At 49.5% G+C, this 13,914-nt stretch overlaps 1 protein-coding gene across 4 annotated transcripts in view; it reads right to left on the bottom strand.

Moving 5' to 3' along the window:
• The window catches only part of Septin8 (septin 8), a 28,404-nt gene extending 19,334 nt beyond the window's left edge, over nucleotides 1-9,070 (bottom strand). For 2 of the 4 annotated variants that reach the window (XM_027427532.2, XM_027427534.2), the window contains exon 1: nucleotides 8,902-9,070. In XM_027427532.2, the coding sequence (XP_027283333.1) occupies nucleotides 8,902-8,931 (30 nt within the window). In that variant the 5' untranslated portion in view covers nucleotides 8,932-9,070. The remainder of the gene's footprint in view (nucleotides 1-8,901) is intronic. The other 2 variants (XM_027427538.2, XM_027427537.2) reach the window with 1 other exon arrangement.
• Between the last annotated feature and the right edge of the window lie 4,844 nt (nucleotides 9,071-13,914).

The raw sequence follows: 13,914 nt of genomic DNA, 5'->3' as shown, positions 1-13,914 counted from the left end.
AAATCTAATAAATACATTTTTAAAAACCACCTGTGTAAACTAAACTACTTAACGTTTCCCACCCGGTGTGGCACTAACCAGGGCCTAGCCCAGCAGGGATGGTGAACAGAACAAGCCAAAGCACTCTGCTCCACATTGCAAGGCTCCCAACCCATCACAGTTGGTAGTCACTGGACACATCTGCTGTGCAGCAGGCAGTGGGACAGCCAGCAGTGAGGTGAGGCCACCACATCCTTGACCCCAGGCTTGTTCTAAACTCAAGTGCCACCAAGGTCAGGGAGGCACTGTAAATGGACAAAGGATTGATACAGCAATGCTGATGACCACCACAATTACAGCTATCATTTATGAGTTCCATCTTACTTACTCCACATGGCAGCCCCTCGAGGACTACTGGGGCACTGTGAGATGGTCATTTACAAGAGGATCTGAATGGAGACAATGTGACTGGGAACTCACACTTCTGGCCACATTACTCTGCTGCCTCCTGACAGCAGCTGACATGGTCACGTGTAGAATCCTTCTAGGAAGAAGTGGAAATGGCTCAGATGTGGCCCAGGGTGGCAACAGGTCTGCAATTCCAGAGAGACTAAGGTGGGAGGATCATGAGTTCAAAGCCAGTTTGAACTACATAGAGAGACCCTGTCTCAAAGCAGAAATACAAAACATAACCAATGGAGGCACGTGCCATGAGCAAATGCAGTTAGGGAAGGAGGGTCATGACTTCAAGGCCAGTCTGGACTACCTAGGGTTAGGGATGTAGCTCAGTGGTAAAGCACTTGCCTATCCATCTGTAAGGCCCCGATTTCTATCCTTATTACCTCCCCAAACAAAACAAGGTGAAAAGAAAACAAGAGGTGTATACCACTAATATAAGTCAGGTATGGTAGAACACACCTGTAATCTCAGCACTGGGATGCAAAAGACAGGAATTCAAGGCCATCCTCAGGTATTTAGCAAGCTTGAGGACAGGCTGGGCTACATGTGATCCTGTCTCAAAAAGAAAGAAACTGAGGGACTGGAGAGATGGCTCAGAGGTTAAGAGCACCAACTGCTCTTCCAGAGGTCCTGAGTTCAATTCCCAGCAACCACATGGTGGCTCACAACCATCCGTTATGAGATCTGGTACCCTCTTCTAGTGTGCAGAAATACATGGAAGCATAATGTTGTATACTTAATAAATAAATAAAATCTTTAAAACAAAAAGAAAGAAACTGAAAAGGAAAAAGGGAAATTAAAAAAATAAAAAGAATAAAAGAAAGAAAATACTGGGCCAAACATGGTATTTTGGCATTTTAGAGAATGGATCTAGAGCAAAGACGTTACTGCATGAGCTAGTCTGGTAGGATGACCTGGGAAGATGATGTGTCCACTCCATTCTGGGGGCATGGAGGCCATGGGAGACTGTTCCATGAGGATGAACCTTTAGATTAGCAGGCCCTAGGCAGGCACAGATCTTGCTGACTCTGGTCCTTTTCGAATCCAGCAAACTAGGGTGCTCACCAGGGGCTCTAAGCATCTTCAAAGACCCCCTGAGCAGAGAGACAGAGAGACAGACAGAGAGAGAAAGAGAGAGAGAGAGAGAGAGAGAGAGAGAGAGAGAGAGAGAGAGAGAGGAGTTGGCAGCTTGGAGATCTGCACACAATAAGGAACTCCATGGGCCAAGATCCCCTCTTTAATCACTAACAAGCTCCTGGATCCTGAGCCAAGACCCAGATTTCTACATCACCCTTTCTTTGGTACATCAGAGAAAAGAACCTAACTAAGAGGTGCAGTCCTGCATGCCCTGCCATCCAGAACAAAGCAGACGATCCTGTTTACTATACAGCCCAGTGGGTAACTGAGACATCCTCTCCTGGTTCAGAATGGCTGTCTGAACCCTCAGGATCAGCCCTAATTGACAGACATGAAGAACTGCCCATTACACCAAGAGTTAAAATGGCATCTAGGGAGAAATCAGGCCTTGGAGTTTGTCCCCACACAAAAGACGATACTGAGACTATAAATCATCAGCTCAAGTATCCATACTAACAAGAAGCTGCAGATGAATGAAAATCCCCAAACCCTTGCCTGGCGTTAGTGGCGCAGGCCTTTAATTCCAGCACTCAAGAGGGAGAGGCAGAGGCAGGCGGATTTCTGTGAGTTTCAGGCCAGCCTGGTCTCCAGAGCAAGTGCCAGGATAGGCTCCAAAGCTACACAGAGAAAGCCTGTCTCGGGGAAAAAAAAAAAAAAAGAAAGAAAAGAAAAGAAAAAAAGAAAAAAAGAAAAAAGAAAAAAAGAAAAACCCCAAGCTCAGGGGGAGAGGGTGACTGGAGAGATGGCTCAGAAGTTAAGAGCACTGGCTGCTCTTCCAAAGGACCTAGGTTCAATTCCCAGCACCTACATGGCAGCTCACAACTGTCTATAACTCTAGTTCCAGAGGATCCAGTACCCTCACACAGACATACATGTAGGCAAAACACCAATGCACATAAAATAAACTAATTAATTTAAAAAAAAAAGAACCCCAGTTTGTGTTGGGAGGGAATCAGAGCAGATATTCAATCGAAGATATGCGGTTCCTGAATCCTGGATAAAGAATAGCTCCCGGGCCGGAGAGATGGCTCAGCGGTTAAGAGCACTGATCGTTCTTCCAGAGGTCCTGAGTTCAATTCCCGGCAACCACATGGTGGCTCACAATCACCTTGAATGAGATCTGGTGCCCTCTGCTGGCGTGCAAGCAGAAGACTGTATACATAATACATAAAATCTTAAAAAAAAAAAAAAAAAAAAAAAATAGCTCCCTAATGCCGAGTCTTCCACAGATTTCTCTAGTGCCTTGATCTCTGAACATATCTGTTCCCTGGCTCCCACACCCAGCATCTGCTGGCCTCCTAGGCTATCTTAGGGCTTAAAAATTCAGAAGGCAGTGCTGGAGAGATGGCTCAGGGGTTACGAGCATTGACTATTCTTCCAGAGGTTCTGAGTTCAATTCCCAGCAACCACATGGTGGCTTACAACCATCCGTTATGTGATCTGGTGCCCTCTTCTGGCACACAGTGTATACATGATAAATAAATAAATAAATCTTTAAAAAAATATTCAGAAGGCTTTGCCCTCTTGTTCCTCTCAAGGCATCTTCGGGTATACCCTGCCAGTTAGACAGGAAGCCCACTCCCTAGGAGAACACTAGCCCTGGCTGGGGAAGAAGGCCCCAAGCAATGGACCCAGGACACTGAGCCTTCTCCACCCATGTTCCTGGCACAAAGTAGCTTCAGCTACTCCCAAGTAGCCTGGGCCTTAAAAATAGCCAGAGCAGAGGCCTCCGGCCAGAACTGTGGTGTTAAGCACAACTGTCCTTGAGCCCAAGAGGAATCCTAGGAATTTTCCCAGGAAAGGCTTAGGCTCTGGTCCCAGGATTCCAAGCAAGCTTCTAAACCCAGGTCAGAGGTTACGAGAAATAACTAAAAGGTTGTTTGCATGTGGGAGAGCAAAGATGGAGAAGGTGTCATCTTGGACCTACAGAGAACAGAAACGGGACACACTGTCCTCAATCCACAGGACACCTAGACAGCAGTGTCTCTCTTCTACAGCAGTAACTGAACACCTGGGAGGAAGATTCAGATCCAAATCAACCTTCATAGTGCCACCGTGGTGGCCCACAGGGTTAACAATGGGGAGATGGCTGCTGTGCCACCAGTCACTCTCACTAGACCAGTCATTCCCCACTCTCCTGTAGGAAGACCAGGAACTTGGTAGCTTAACTGTCCCCCACCCCCATCCTTCCTAGGCCCCAGTACTTGGTTCTCTGTCCAAGATACTTTTCTCCCTCTTCGTATAGTCAACCTGCAACTCATCAACTAAGGATGGTTCAATCCACAGTTCTACCAAAGGTTTCCAAGAAACCAAAAAGCACAGTTCCTGGGCCCATGCCTGTCCCCGCCACCCACAAGGCCTGGGACAGACACATTCTTAGGCTTTGATGTGTTGCAGGGAGGAAGAGGAAATATCCCATCCTGCCAATGCACATATGGGGCGCTCTGCTGCAGAAGGTATAGCAGCTCCAGTTCTCCGGCTGGCTGGAGACTCTAGAGGCAGCCACCACTATTTGCCAATAGGGAAAGCCACAAGTGGTTCAAACTCACTCAAAGGCGAAGGCTGCATTTCCTCTTAAGCAAAACACCAGCCTTGGAATGGAGAATGCGGGTCCCAAAATGTCCCTGCCTTATTTACCACCACAGGATGGATAATGGCACTGTCGAGGACCAGAGGGGTGCTTTAGTACCAACATGGCCAGAGGCGGCTGTGTAGACACAGCTATGCATCTCTGTTGCCCATCCACCCCAGCAGCAGGCAGAGGATCAGTTTTGTTCCTGGGGAGAGAATCCTGGGTCCAGCCACACGGAAGCCAAGGTCCTGGGAGGCCCACACCCAGAAGGTCCCACAGAGAACAGCCAGACAGCATGACCAGAGATGGACTCTTACTTCTCTTCCTCTAGTTCTGTCCCTCTAACTTGGCTCTGTCACAAAACCTACTATGTACCTGGAAGCTAGTAGTCCCAAGAATACCCAATTTGTCCCCAGGCAAACAGGGCAATTGTAGCCTTGCCAAGAAGCTCCCTGCCCTGTCCTCTGCTGCCTCTTCCCAGCTAGGCTTCCCTACAGGAGCCCCGAGGATGCACAAACTCCTATAGAAGCTAATAGAGAACATCCCAGCTCCCAAACAGGGCATTCTGATTCTGGGAGACATCCCCAAGCAGACACGTCTCCCTCCTACCTAACAGCTCCAGGTCTGGCTGGCCACAAACACAGCTAGTAGTCCCAAGACCCTACAGGCAGCACAAAAGCAGGAAGCTAAAAGGCCCTGAGAGACACCTGGAGGCCAGCCGGTCCTTGTTCTTTGCTCTGTCATCCTGCAGCTGGGGCATGGCCCCAAGGAAGCTGGGTTTCAGCCATAAAGGCATTTGGGATAGTTACTGTCCCAAACACTACACACTAGTTCATCCTCGGGCTCAAAAGTACATCACCTCAAGGCGCCATCAGGTGGAAGCTAGCATCTGGGTGTTGGGCCCATTTCACCCAACCTCAGCCTGCTGACATCAAAAGACATGAGCTCAAAACATCCATTGCCCCCACCCCCCACCCTGCCATCAAAGCTTTTGGACATACCCTCAGTGCTCCACTTCTACCTATCCTCCCTGTCAGGTAGAATATGGCACTGTAGTCAGTCTGTTCTTCCCATCCTCTCTCTTCCGGCCCCAAGCAGTCCATAGTCAAATGCTCCCTTGGGTCATCAACACCTTCTCACCAGACTCATACCTCTGACCCATCCCATAAGGTCCCAATAAGGTTGGTTCCCTAGTATAGGAAGGAAGGAAGGAGGGAAGGAGGAAGGAAGGAAGGAAGGAAGGAAGGAAGGAAGGAAGGAAGGAAGGATAGGGCAACCCCACCTCCTAGAGAAAGGTGTAGAATTGTGGCTTTACCTGTGGCATTTGTATGTGACACCTCGATGTTAGCCAGTGGGAGCTAGCTACACAGACATCCTCTGCCCAGAAAGGCTTGGGACGGCTACTGGGCATTTACACTGGTTATGGAGATCCCAGGGACAGGGGCTTTGAGCCACATTTGGGTGAGAAGGCTGCCTCCCACATCCCTAGCTTTAGGACAAAATAGGCACTCCTTGGATAGCATGCTTGTTGGGGAAGTGTCAAGATTACAAGGGTGACAACGGATGTAACAGATGGTGCCGAGGATAAAGCAGAGATGGGGGGTAAGTGACTGGCTGGGAAGAATGCCAAGTATGAGGCAGCCTCACGTTTCTTTCCTCTCCCCCGCACATCTTCACTTTGCCTGGAACTACTGGGTCCCTCACCTAAGAGTCTGAACCTTGTTCCATTAGATGCAGACAGGAGATTCATAGGAGCTGGTCAGGGTAGGAGGGGAGTGAGCCTCAGAGTCAGAGACCAAGAAGCAAGAGAGGGACCCCAAGAGTGCAGCAGGAATCTGACTACCCAAGGAGAGCAACAGATGACAGAACCTGCTGAGAGATGCCCCCACATAGCCATCAACCTAAGCCTGAGCTGACCAAGGCTGAGCAGGACCCAGTCAGAGGTCAAAGACTTGGGGCCAGCAAGATAGCTGTGGGTGAGGGCACCTGCTGTCACATCTGACAGCCTGCATTCCATTCCCAGGACCCATATGGTGAAAGAGAAGTTGTCCTCCAACCTTTACATGCACACCATACATACATACACAGGCACACATAACAACTAAAATACAATAAAGATAGGTCTATAGGTCTATGGTATGTACAGCATGCTGGGAAGAGTGGGTAAGATACCAGCACACGTCCATCACAAAGTACATCGCTGAGTGTGTTCATTTTTTCTTTCAGGCAGCACTGGAGACTGAACCCAGGGCTTCCTACACAAGTTCAGTAAGCTCTCCACCCCTGAGCTATAGCCAAAACCCTTCTGTGTGATCTTGTAGGCTTCAGACTAAGACAGTTTTCAGGTGCTCAAGGGCTTCCCTGACCACCTTTGCACAAGCCAGAGGGGCAGTGAATACCTGCCATAGCACCACCAAACCTCGCAGCTGACAAAATATCCAAACATGTCTCCAATAATCCAAAGACTACAATTAACCTTCAAAAAAATTCTTTAAGGACTCAGTATGGTTACATACAAGATAAGGGAGGAAATTACCTTCCCAGGATGACAAGGAAGGGAGGAAAAAGACCAGACTTCTAAATTCCAGCCAAACTCCACCCGGTATCTCCACCCAAATTCAGTCCCATCCAAGTCCTCCCAGGAGGCTGATGGCCCAGAGTGCAGAGGGCGGGGAAGGCATCCATCCCTCTAGAGTAACCATCATTCTAAGGAAGGTCCCAGAATTCCAGCATTACAGCTGCACTGAGTCTGTCCCTTCCCTGTGTTCTGGCTCATTATGGGGATAATGTGAAGACTTCCCACAGAAATGATCCAAAAGCAAACAGAGGCAGGTCCTCCCAAGCCACAGTTATACAGTGTAGACACTCAGCTGACCCTCTGAGGATCATCTCTGGCCACATAGTGAGGAAGAGAGGTGCATGCAACCAGGCACACACATTCCCTGCTGCCATCTCATACATGATATTTACTGAGTCCTTATCATGTACCTGACATTACTCAAGTACCTCACCTGCATTCCTTCACAGAAGCCACACAGCTCTGTGAGGGAGACAGCATTTCCTCTTGCTGTATAGATGAGAACACTGAGGAGGGTGTTTGCCAAAGGTCCCATGACCAACAAGTAGCATTTCAAAAATCCTCTCAGGCCACTGGTTCCAGTTGCTCTACACACACACACTCTCATCTGTGCAAGATCAACTGTTCGACAAGCCTCTGACCTCAAAACAAACCCAGACATAACCTTCCAGTCAGCTAGGTACAGAAAATGCAGCATGCAGACACACACACACACACACACACACACACACACACACACACACACACACACACATATCTTTTGGTCTCCATTGACTCGGCAGGTTTATAAGAACTCGGTTGTTTTCCTGGAATACATAAATTCCATTTTACAGCCACGGGAGTGAAGCCGGTCTTGGTTTGGCCCAGCCTCTGCAGATTCCCCATGTACTCAAACTTATTTAACAGACACACGTCCCCCCCCCCTCCAAGGGGCACAGAACACACCAGTCTACACGTTATGAAACCAAGAGCTCCTGTTTTATTATACATAGTCCCAAAGACCAACAAATGTATTTTCAGATTAAAGAAGAAATTTGCATATATAAATTCAGATGACAGTATTTATAGCATAATTACATAAGTCCTGTCTCCCTTATTTAGCCCCAGAACCAATTCGTTATCGGTCACACATTCAGAATTCTCTCTCCCTCCAACAGCCCTGGGCTCTCCTCCACCTCCTCCCTGCCTTCCCCTCCTCCCTTCCCAGCCGACCAGGGCCTCACATGCTGGCAAGAGGACACAGCTTCCTTCACTGTCACAGCCTAGCCTCCCAGACACACCCAAATCCAGCCTTAGACACCAAGAGAGTGCAGACAACCCCCAAAAGGCCTCCCTCCGAGTGCTATGCCCTGGCTCTGGTCAACAGACAACCCTGTTAGGACCACCAAGGGATGTCAGCCCAGAGGAAGGCATTCCCTGCCTGGGGCCCAAACACTCAATGGTTTGGATCAGGAATCACTTCAGCTCCTGAGAAAGGCTGCCGCAGACCCAGAGCCTACCACTGAGGCCCTGGACCTGTCTGGAGTTACACCCAGGATCCAGGCTCCTGGGGAACAGAGGAGGAGATGAGGGGCAGGCCTGGGTTCTTCAGGACTAAAGTCTGCAACTCCCCTGAGCGCTCGTGTGTGTGTGTGTGTGTGTGTGTGTGTGTGTGTGTGTGTGTGTGTGTGTGGGTGGGCTGAGCGCTCGTGTGTGTGTGTGTGTGTGTGTGTGTGTGTGTGTTGTTGTGGGGTGGGGTGGTGTGTGTGTGTGTGTGTGTGTGTGTGTGTGTGTGTGTGGTGGGGTGTGCGTGTGTGTGTGTGTGTGTGTGTGTGTGTGTGTGTGTTGTGGGGTGGGGGGGAATCCCTGGATCCCTGGGGCTCCATCCTCACTCTTTGCGCACAGTTAACAACACCTGCGCGGCTAACTCAAGTCCCCAGAGATGCAGGAACACCCTGGGGAAGGAGAGTCGAGGTGGAGGGGTGGGGGTCCGGGATCCTCCCCTTTGGACACCAGTCTGTCTTCACACCTGCCAGGAGCCGCCCAAGTCTTGGCTTCTTCCCGCGAAAAGGAGCTTACGTCGCCCGAAGCCCGACAATCCGAGACCCCCTCCCGGGTCCCCGGGTTCGAGGCCCCGCCGCGAGGTGCTGACAGCCCGCCTCGCGCCCCCTCCGCGCCCCGCGCGCGCGGGCCTCACCGAGATGCGTTCCAGGTCGGTGGCCGCCATGGCGAGCTGCGCACCGGGCGGGGGGCTGCGGGAGCGCCGGGGCCGCGGCGGGGACGAGCCGGCTGCGGGACGCGCTCGCCCGGGCGGCTGCGGCTGAATGGATCCAATATGGCCACTTCCTGGAAACTCCCCTTGGCGGCGGCGGCGGGAGAAGCCGCGGAGCGGGCCCCGCCCCCGCCCGCGGGACCGGCCTCCCTACCCGGCTCAGCCCCCTCGCAGCACGCTCCCCGTGGCTGGGACCGACCGGGGGTCTCCGCGGCCTGGCGGGAGGTACTAGCTGCGGGTGCTGCTGGGACTTGTAGTCCGCGAGGTGGGGGGCCCGGACTGCCACGTCTGGGGGATCCGGGGCGCTCCCCGAGGCCTGCTGCGTGTCCCTGGGAAGCTAGGTCAGTGCACAGCACAGAGGGGTGCTGCGTGCGCCCTGGGGCTCCGCCTCCAAGCTGACTGTCCCTGCTGGAACCTGCGAATGCACTGGAACCATCAGGCTAAGAGTTCATGCTCTGCAGATCCGTGAGAGGCCCCCTCAGCCTCTTCTGCCTATGCCCGGTGGGTCCCACCTGATGCTCTAAGCAGGAGCTAGGGCGGGAACCCCAGGCTGGACCGGTGCGTCCGGCCAGGCAGCCTTTGGCTCCTTGCGCAATGATGAACCGGAGAAAGATGCACAGTTTGGAAAGCGGAGCTCCACCATCCACGTAGTATATTGCTAGCCATCCTCACCCTGCCTGTCCCACGAGTTTGGAGTTATGTCATTATGCAGAGAGGACCTTTCTTCCCACACCATGCGCATCTTCTTTTCCAACCTTACCACTCAAAGAAGTGCACAAACGTCTCAGCGGGCTTGGTAATCTTTTTCCAGTGACTATACAAGATCCAGCGCTCCCCAAGTCCTTTGCCCGACTTTCTCTCTGGACTTACTGATAATAAGGCAAAGTTTACCTCTGCCCCTCTACTTCCCAGGAATGCCCGCCCCCACCTCCAATATCTTCTTGAGAAACAACCCTGTCCTTCCACTCATTGGCAATTTGTGCCTGCTGGAGGGATCTGGAGACCACATCTGGACTTGGCACACGCCCATGCAGCAGAGCATTCACCTTCTCCCTGAAGTGGTTTTTCCTTTCTTTCTTTACAAACCATAGCTTGTCTATAAGGTGAACTAGCATCTCACCCAGCTGGACTTAACAACGTTCTATTTTGTTGTATGCTCTTTACATGCTATTGTTTCTTGTACATTTCTCTGACAAGAAATGGGGCGGTCATGCAGCTCCGTTGGTAGAGTGCTCGCTTGCCTAGCATTCGGGAAACCCTGAGTTCTGTCCCCAAAGCTGCATAAGCCATATGTGACAGGACATATCTATAATCCTAGCATTTGAGAGGTAGAAGCAGGACAATTCAGAGTTCAAGATCATCCTCCACAGTATAAGAAATTTGAGTCTAGCCTGGAATACAGGAGAGACTGCCACCCCCCAAAAAGGTGGGGGGGTGCAGTACAGTGGTTAGTTTGGAGAGGTGGATCAATGGCAAACTTTCCTGTTTGAATCAGAGCTTTGCTGCCTGAGGTGCATTGTCACAGAGAAAGCAGACTATGTCACTTTCTACTCCCCACCACCACCCCACCCATCCCTGCCCAAATGCAAAACCAGCAGGACTCTAAACAAGACCTGACTGTACTCCAGGAAACAGGGCCTTCCTGGCCTCTGCTTCTCTGTGTCTGTTTAGAGTTTCTCATACAGGTTCAAATTTTTCATGGTCCCCTGCTATTTTTGTTTATGACTTTCATTTTTCTTCTTTAATAAAAAGCCTGGGACGTAGCTGGGGGGTGGGGTCCCCGAGGACTGTCACAAGTCCTTAGGTTTTCTCCCCAGCCCTGGGGGTAGGGTGGGGGGGAGAAGGTCTTGACTTTTATCTCAAGTTCAGAAAACGTTCCAAGGATGAGAGGCTGGGGTGGCTGAGTGGCAGAGCACTTGCCTATCAGGAGCAGGGCCCTGTGTTTGATCCCCAGCACCGAGGAGCACTTGTACTGTGGTTACTGCCAAGCCTTGCAGTGGGTTTGCTAAGTCTGTTTTTAAAGTTCTATTTGTACTTTGTTGATGTTGTTGTTTTCATTATATATTTGGGGAAGCGGTTGAGACTGGGTCTCACCACGTTGCTCTTGCTTTTGTAGAACAAATGATGTTTAAAGTTGTAGGGATCCTCCTGCCTCTGTCTCTTAAGTGCTTGGATTACAGGTGTAACCATGATTAACTACTGCTTCTTCCTCTCTCTCTGTTTCTCTGTGTGCTCATGTTAGAGATGTATGTGTGCATGTGTGTACAGGCACACTCCAGAGAGTCAATCTCTTCCCCAGTGTGTGTGTGTGTGGGGGGTGTCTCCTCCCTTTTCCACTAGACATGACCACCCAGAGAGCCTCTGGGATCCACCTGCTTTTACCACAGCACTGGAATTACAGATGCTCACTGCCAGGCCAAGGTTCTCACATGGGTGCTGGGGATCTGAACGCAGGTCCTCCTGTTTGTACAGATGAGCCATCTCCCTGACCTGATCTTTTCCAGGCTGGCCTCACTCTTGCAGCAATCTTTGTGCCTCAGCCCCTCAAGTGCTGGATATGAGGAGTGATCCCCCATGTGGTCCTCACCTTTAATCCCAGCACTTGAAAGGCAGAGGCAGAGGCAGGCAGAACTCTGAGTTCCAGGCTAGCCTGGTCTACACAGTGAGTTCCAGGACAGCTAGGGCTACACAGAGAAACCCTGTCTCAAAAAAACTACTTTTGTCAAATGTAGGTGATGTGTTTAAGAGTATACCAAGCCAGTTGCTTCCTATTCTCCATTGATAAACAATGCAAACGGAACTACAAGCTGCATTTCTATATGTGTGTGGGTCACGTACCGGTCAGAATTAGATCAGACACTTCAATTAAAATAAAGTTTCTTTCCTCCTCATCCCTGCCTTCCCATGTTGTCCAGGGAAGTAGCTTAGTGCTTTACTGACTCCCCTCCCCGAAGTGCCCCCCTTGTTGGTACCCAAGGCTTTGCCCTCTTGGTCTACTGTGGTTATCCTGGGTGTGTCTGCACTCCGGGCAGCAAACAGGCATGGAGATGATATAGAGGAAATGAGCAAACACTCTCAAACAATTCCAGAGGCTGCCATGATGTACCTCTAGTACTTCTGCTAACACCACACTAGCCAGAGCTGGGAAATGAGGTCTTTATTATTCTGCCCAGCACAGGTATAGCTAAACATTCTATGAAATTCTAGAAAAGGGACTGTGAACAGACTCAGTCTGCAAGGTGCCTGCTGTACAAGCATGAGGGTCTGAGTTCAGATTCTCAGCACCCATCTGAAAAGCCCAGTGTGGGAGTGCACACCTGTGACTCCAGTGTTGTGGGTGTCAGCCTGCTAGATTTTATAAAAATGATATACATACACCTTAAATAAGTTAAACAGTACAGTTTAAATGGCCCCAATGTCACCATCAGGAAATGACTAGCACAGGCATCATTGTACATTATTCTAGAAAGGTTTAGAGACAGGAGGAAAGGTAACAGATATAGAAGTGTCCACCATGGGCCAGCAAGATGGCTTAGCAGGTAAAGGTGCTTGCCGCCAAGTCTGATGATCCCCAGAACTCATCTAGTAGAAAGGGGAAAACTGACCTTTGAAAACTGGTCTGAAAAAATACACACATACATACCAGAGATAAAATAAACAAATGTAAACCGGGTATAGTGGTACATACATTTAACTCTATGAGTTCAAGACCAACTTGGTCTACATCATGAGACCTTATCTCAAAAAATAAAAAAAAAAAACAAATAAATATTTTTTTTCCAAGACAGGGTTTCTCTGTGGCTTTGGAGGCTGTCCTGGAACTAGCTCTTGTAGACCAGGCTGGTCTCGAACTCACAGAGATCCACCGATCCACCTGCCTCTGCCTCCCGAGTGCTGGGATTAAAGGCATGTGCCACCAACGCCCCCAAGTAAATAAATATTTGATCTATAATACCGATGCTACTGAAATGAAGCACTGTTTAATGGTATTTGAACTTAATAGAAAAGAAAGTTGGAGTGAAATCTTAAGGAAAAGTGAGACCTCAGTGTGTTTCCTGACCGCAAGAGATATTGCTTCCTAAAAGACACCGCTGAGGTTAAACAAAAAAATTGCAACACTGTCTGGAGACTTGCCATTTTCTTCAAGTTCGCCTTCCTTCCTTCCTTCCTTCCTTCCTTCCTTCCTTCCTTCCTTCCTTCCTTTCTCTCTTTTTCAAGACAGGCTTTCTCTGTGTAGTCCTTGCTGTCCTGGAACTCGCTCTGTAGACCAGGCTGGCCTCGAACTCAGAATCCTCTTGCCTCTGCCTCCCAAGTACTGGGATTAAAATTCACATCTTTTATATGTGTTGGTTTTCCCCATCTTCTTGGCTTTGTTAATTGTTATTCTTACAGTGTCTGGACTAAGAACAATCACATTCTATTCTGGAAACAGAATTCTACAATAACTTCGTATAAAATTTAAATAAATTAATTTGATGCTCATCAACTGTCTTTCACAACGTGTTTCCATTTGCAATAAAAAAAAAAATACCTCAGTTCTGCTCTTAATGGAAGGAATCCATTTAGTTGTTTTTCCAAGAAGGGTTAGGATGCTTAAGAATGTCAACTATGCTGGGCAGAGGGGCACATGCCTTCAATGCCAGCACTTGGGGAAGCAGAGAGAGAACCAATTCCCACAAGTTATCCTCTGACCTCCACAGGTGTGCATGTGCCATGGTACAATCATGTCCTGCGCCCCAACACACATGTAATAAAGAAAAATTGTTTTGAAGAATGTCAGTTAACAAATAAAGGTAGGCAGGCCACGATTTCCAGCATGGAATGTGGTGGGTTGGCTCTTTTTCCTTCTAGGAAGAGTCTGAAGCCAGCCTGAATTTTTCCCTTAGAGTTGATGCTTTTCTCTTTGAAAGAAAAAAATCACTCTACCTATTTATTTGT

This window comes from Cricetulus griseus, chromosome 7 (assembly GCF_003668045.3).
Source record: "Cricetulus griseus strain 17A/GY chromosome 7, alternate assembly CriGri-PICRH-1.0, whole genome shotgun sequence".
Classification (NCBI taxonomy): Eukaryota; Metazoa; Chordata; class Mammalia; order Rodentia; family Cricetidae; genus Cricetulus; species Cricetulus griseus.
Note: the sequence above shows the minus strand (reverse complement) of the source record. Positions and strands in the feature narration are given on the sequence as shown.